The 6,487-nt window shown below is 39.4% G+C and overlaps 2 protein-coding genes across 2 annotated transcripts; one reads left to right on the top strand and one right to left on the bottom strand.

Annotated features, from left to right (window-relative positions):
* The first annotated feature begins 880 nt into the window (after window positions 1-880).
* LOC138367394 (uncharacterized) lies at window positions 881-1,237 on the top strand. The gene has a single exon (XM_069329037.1). The coding sequence runs from the start codon at window positions 881-883 to the stop codon at window positions 1,235-1,237; it is 357 nt and encodes a 118-aa protein (XP_069185138.1).
* Window positions 1,238-2,120: 883 nt separating this feature from the next.
* LOC138367393 (uncharacterized) lies at window positions 2,121-3,155 on the bottom strand. Its single transcript, XM_069329035.1, has one exon. It carries the CDS (start codon window positions 3,153-3,155, stop codon window positions 2,121-2,123), a length of 1,035 nt encoding a protein of 344 aa, XP_069185136.1.
* Window positions 3,156-6,487: the final 3,332 nt, after the last annotated feature.

The raw sequence follows: 6,487 nt of genomic DNA, 5'->3' as shown, positions 1-6,487 counted from the left end.
GGAGATGTTCGCCCAGGTACTGGGGGGGGGAGGGTCAAAAGGGAGCCGCATGTATGAGGGACACAACACTCATCCTGCAGGGCGAGCCGGGAGCAGCAAATGAGGAGATAAGAAGCCTCAAAAAGAACCCTAAGACTCGGCATCAGATAACCATCCCGCTAGAAAATGGACATATATCAAGAGAAGGGACTGCCACGGTTCATGAGAGAGTCCGGAAGCCATGTCCACAGTGAAGGAAGAAGTAGCCATAAGAGGAGCCGCTTCACAGGAAGCAGCAAAGTGCACTTGTCAGGTGCTGGGAGGGTAATGACCAGTAGTAGCAGTGGGTACTAAAGACCAGTAGTAGCAGTGGGTACTAAAGACCAGTAGTAGCAGTGGGTACTAAAGACCAGTAGTAGCAGTGGGTACTAAAGACCAGTAGTAGCAGTGGGTACTATACAGTCTCCTAACCCAACATTCCCAGAAGGGAGTGGGGAACCTCCAACCATCAGAGCAGCAATTCGAGAGAGGAGTGCACACCCCCATTCTCCTCCCCATAGAAAACTCTCCCTGTCCCCATTCAAATGCTCATCAAACCCTCCTTCATCCCATACGCTTTCTGCCCCCCCCCCTCCAGTGAACCCCCACCACCCCTCACCCCAGAATCCTCTGAGGCCCTGTTAATCATATCTCAAATTTCCACACACAGGGAACCACTTCCTACACCAGCAGAATGCCCAACAAGGGGATGAGGAAACAAGAATGGACAGAAGAGAGTGACTTTCAAGGCGATGTACTTAAACAGTCGGGATTACAAATAACACAAGTGAAATTGGAAAAAGGTCACAAGAAGAATACCCAGACATAATAATAGCACACACAGATACAAAACTAACTAGTCATGACAAAGGCAATGTCTCCACAGGAACACCCGAGCCCACCTCGGCCACCGCCCGAGCCCACCTCGGCCACCGCCCGAGCCCACCTCGGCCACCGCCCGAGCCCACCTCGGCCACCGCCCGAGCCCACCTCGGCCACCGCCCGAGCCCACCTCGGCCACCGCCCGAGCCCACCTCGGCCACCGCCCGAGCCCACCTCGGCCACCGCCCGAGCCCACCTCGGCCCCCGCCCGAGCCCACCTCGGCCACCGCCCGACCCCACCTCGGCCACCGCCCGACCCCACCTCGGCCACCGCCCGAGCCCACCTCGGCCACCGCCCGAGCCCACCTCGGCCACCACCTGGTTCTGCGGGACATGAAAATCTTCCAATAAAGTGCCAAAAGTGTTATTTTATTCTGATTTTAAAGCCCGCCATTGTGTGGAATGGTCTCGTCTCTATTGGCCGGCAACTACACTCAATTTCAAACATGACAGACGCTTCTCCCACTAATAACGTGGGAGACTCTCCTCCCACTGTTAGAGACGGTGGGAGGGATGAACGGGATTACTCCCCAGAATAATGAGAGAGTATACACGAATCTCAAACAAATAAGGTGATATTTGCTTTAATCATTGTATTATTTTTTTTGTTCTCAAAATAAACTGTTTAGTGTGTATGCGTGCGAGCGTGCGAGCGTTAGACAGGAACAAGTATGTAACATGCGGGGAGGTAGTGAGACTCTTGGGTCCGCCGGGGGCTGAGAAGAAACACCTCTACCTTCAGGTTGTGAACTACCAACTGTGAAGAGGTAGAATTCAAACTACCTTCAGGGTAGTTAACAAATGGAATGTGTTATTACGTGATGTGGCTGACTCCATACACAATTTCAAATGTAGATATGATAAGAGCCCAGTGGGCTCAGGAACCTGACCACCAGTTAATTGACAGTTGAGAGGCGGGACCAAAGAGCGGAAGCTCAACCCCCGCAAGCACAACTAGGTGAGTAGGCAAGAACAATAAATACAAATAGAAAAAAGAGCAATGATGGAAAGATGCATTAATAGTTTAAGCTAACTCTATCCACAACTTTAAAAAGTTGATAAGTTAAGATCAATTTAGATGGCATTCTTCGAATTAGACAACCAGCAGTTGGAAAGACAGGTTCCAAGAGCTGAAGCTCGATGTTGTAAGTGCAGAGTGGTAGGTAAACGCTCAAAATAACATTCAAGGGAGATAAACCCACAGACATTATTTCAAGATATTAAATATGACCCATATAAATGTGACCCATATAAATGTGACCCATATAAATGTGACCCATATAAATATCACCCATATACATATCACCCATATAAATATCAACCATATAAATATCACCCATATAAATATCACCCATATACATATCACCCATATACATATCAGCCATATAAATATCACCCATATACATATCAGCCATATAAATATCACCCATATACATATCACCCATATACATATCACCCATATACATATCAGCCATATAAATATCACCCATATACATATCAGCCATATAAATATCACCCATATACATATCACCCATATAAATATCAACCATATACATATCACCCATATAAATATCACCCATATACATATCAGCCATATACATATCACCCATATAAATATCACCCATATACATATCACCCATATAAATATCACCCATATAAATATCAACCATATAAATATCACCCATATACATATCAGCCATATAAATATCACCCATATACATATCACCCATATACATATCAGCCATATAAATATCACCCATATACATATCACCCATATAAATATCACCCATATAAATATCAACCATATAAATATCACCCATATACATATCAGCCATATAAATATCACCCATATACATATCACCCATATACATATCACCCATATAAATATCAACCATATAAATATCACCCATATACATATCAGCCATATACATATTACCCATATACATATCACCCATATACATATCAGCCATATAAATATCACCCATATACATATCACCCATATACATATCACCCATATAAATATCACCCATATACATATCACCCATATACATATCAGCCATATAAATATCACCCATATACATATCACCCATATACATATGACCCATATAAATATCACCCATATACATATCACCCACATACATATCAGCCATATAAATATCACCCATATACATATCACCCATATACATATGACCCATATAAATATCACCCATATACATATCAGCCATATACATATCAGCCATATACATATCAGCCATATAAGCTAAGCCACCATATACTCGCCCCCACACGGGAACACGCCTATAACCACCCGTCCTGTCCTCTCCACCGTTCACAACCTCACTAAATTGTTGCACTAAATTACCCAAACCTAACCTAGCCGAGGACCCACGAACAGAAAATAGGACATCACATCAATTTCGCGAGCCACTATAATTTTTATCACAGTAGTTTTTTTGGCCATTAGGTAAATTATACGTCAAAATGCGATGTACTATACGGGAGAAAGTTTCTAATTTTTTCTCACCAAATCTACCGAGGCTGAAGTGCGCACGTGAAATACCTTCAAAATGACAATTTAAATGTCTGTATCCCAAGGCAACAAAAATAAGCAGTGTGAGGCCTGACTAAGGACACAGTTGTGCTACTGGCAGCCCGGGGGCGGGGGCTACCAGTAGGCAATACTGGGTAGCCTAAGTCGTGAGCAGCTGGAGAGTCAAGTCACATTTCACCACTGCGGTGGGACAACACCTCCACCACCACATATATATAAACTATCCATAAGGCCTGTTAACGTGGAGATAAGGACAGGGTGGGGTCAACCCAGGGCAGCCAACGGACATAACAACGAAAGCTTGGTAGCTGTTACCAGTCTTTACACAAATGACCCGTGCCAGTTATTACGCAAATGGAATGTAGCTTTCAATAACATTTTATTTTTGTTTCACAAATTAGAAACTGAATTTGCATATTTTCAAACCGTATAAATATCATAGCTGTACATGCCATAGTGTACATAAGCGCGGGAGTAGTAGGGATGGCCGCTTAAACACGATTTATTTTTTAAATTTGCGTTTACGTCGCCAGGGGTTCCAGGTAAATTTGGATAAAAGGAGGCCGATTTGGAGTAAAAGAAGGAAGGTTAAGTGGGATGGTGGATTTGGGTAAAATATTTTGTATTTATTATTTATTTATTTATATACAAGAAGGTACATTGGGTTTGTGAGAATATATAGATAGTATTTACAATCTTGTAAAGCCACTAGTACGTGCAGCGTTCCGGGCAGATATACATACAAAAAGGAGAAACAAAACTATATCAGTAAGGTTAGATTAAGGATGATATATTCAACAAAATATGTCAACACAATAAACTACATCTGAAAGGTTAGGTTAAGGGGGCATATCATTTAAATAAAAGTTGTTCAATTTGCTTATAAATTTATTTATGAAATGGTTATAGAAAGGGCTGCAACTGGTCCAAGTTTCACCATCACACCCTAAACAGAAAAGGAGAAAAAAAATACACAACGTATTATGCAACGAATGTTCAACATTCTCAAATAATCTCAGGGAACACATGTGTCAACTAAAATGTCTACTATGTGCTGTAGAAGCACAAACTCTTGTAATAATTGTAATATGTATGTGCAATATATTTATATTTAAATTTTTTTTTTCTTTTTTTTTCTTTTTTTTTTTTTTTGGCCAATTTTTTTTTCTCGTTTGTTATCAAGGGATTTGCATGAAACTTGCACACCTTGCTCAATGGATGCCTATCTGCAAGGGTGCCAATTATGAACGAAATCTGTCGACATCAAGCTCAGCTACAGGTGGCCGAACTTGGATCTTTATTTTACTCTGGAAAGTAATTTACACCTTCAAAGTACTTCAGAGCTTTCATTTATTAATCAATTTACATGCAAATTTCACCTTATATGTAGCGTTTGTGCTTCTACAGACTCTAGTAGACATTTTAGTCCAAAGTCTATTTGTTGATTTTATAAAAATTTATAAATATCATATATTGCATATATTTTAGAAGGGTAACTTTGAATAATTATATTATTGCACAAAACACTTTTTTCATAAAACTGATCACTAGAATCCTTTATTATGTGCTAAATCTAATATCTGAGTGTTATAGAAATGATTTTAGTTGACACATGTGTTCCCTGAAACTATTTGAAAATTCGTTGCATACTTCGTTGTGTATTTTTTTCTCCTTTTCTGTTTAGGGTGTGATGGTGAAACTTGGACCAGCTACAGCCCTTTCTATAACCATTTCATAAATAAATTTATAAGCAAATTGACCACTTGTAATTTTTAGTTGATATGCCCCCTTAAAAGGTGGAGAATAAGAACATATAAAAAAACTAATAAATATACTTAGATCAAAACGAGGTTAGGTTAAAGGGGGGGGGGAAAGTATAAGAGAATATAAGCTAAGTAAAGGTTAGGTGGGAGAGGTTGGGAAGGTAAGTGGTGGATAAGTTATGATACGTTATATAAGTTAGGTTATGTCAGTTTGGGTACGTTTTGTTAGGTGAGATTCATTAGGTGGAGGAGGTTAGGTAGGTTAAGTTAAGTTAGGTTAGGATGGGTTATGTTAGTTATCTTAAGTAAGGATAGGTTAAGATAGGTTAGGTTAGTTAAGTTTGGTTAGGTTAGTTAAGTTTGGATAGGTTAGGTTAATTAAGTTTGGATAGGTTAGGTTATGCAAGTTAAATTAAGTTAGGTTAGGTTGGGTGTGTCCTTGACTATTTTTTTCTTAGTCCATGAAGTATAATGGTGGTTAAGAAAGTATTGAAGGAAGGTACGCTTGACTATTTTTAGTTGAGGGGACGATTAATTTTAGTTAAGAAAGTGTTGAAAGATTCCTTTTGACTATTTTTTGTGCTCCACGAAGTATACTGTTAGTTACGAAAATGATGAACGAAGTTACATTTGACTATTTTTAGTTGATTGACGAATAATTTAGTTAAGAAACAATGAAAGTGACTATTTTTTAGTTGATTGACGATGGATAAAGTTAGTTATGAACAGTGTCGGTAAGAAATATTAAGTTGATAAAGAGAATTGCTTGACATAGTTTTTGAAAATAAAGTTGGTGACTGACTAAATTTGTTGTGGGAACTGTCATGCTGTTGATAATATTTGACAAAGAATTAGTTACTGAACGGAAGAAACAATAGTACATTTTATTTTAAAGAACATGTAAGAGAATGTGTTGAACATAGTGAACATAAGGAGAACATGACATAGAACATGTAAGAGAAGGCATTGAACACAGTGAGCATACGGGGAAAATGACAAAGAATACATAGAACATGTAAGAGAATGAGATGAACACAGTGAACATGCGGGGAATATAAACTTACAGAGAACATGAAAACGTGATAAAGAACATAGGGAATACAAAGAATGAACAATGAACTTGTGAAGAACATGCTAAGAACATTTTGAGAACACAGAGAATGTGACAAAGGATGAAGAAAACGTGTAAGTGAAGGTGATGAACACGGAGAATATAGAGAAAATATACAAATAAAGTAGGATTATTGAAGGTTTGGATAAGTTGGGAAATGGG

This window comes from Procambarus clarkii, chromosome 22 (genome assembly GCF_040958095.1).
Source record: "Procambarus clarkii isolate CNS0578487 chromosome 22, FALCON_Pclarkii_2.0, whole genome shotgun sequence".
Classification (NCBI taxonomy): Eukaryota; Metazoa; Arthropoda; class Malacostraca; order Decapoda; family Cambaridae; genus Procambarus; species Procambarus clarkii.
The sequence above is the reverse complement of the archived record's forward strand: the minus strand, read 5'-3'. Positions and strand labels throughout refer to the sequence as shown.

What these genes read in the sequence shown, in the direction of transcription:
- LOC138367393 (XM_069329035.1), bottom strand. Translation starts at nt 3,155, where the DNA reads ATGGCTGATATGTATATGGCTGATATGTATATGGCTGATATGTATATG.
- LOC138367394 (XM_069329037.1), top strand. Translation starts at nt 881, where the DNA reads ATGACAAAGGCAATGTCTCCACAGGAACACCCGAGCCCACCTCGGCCA.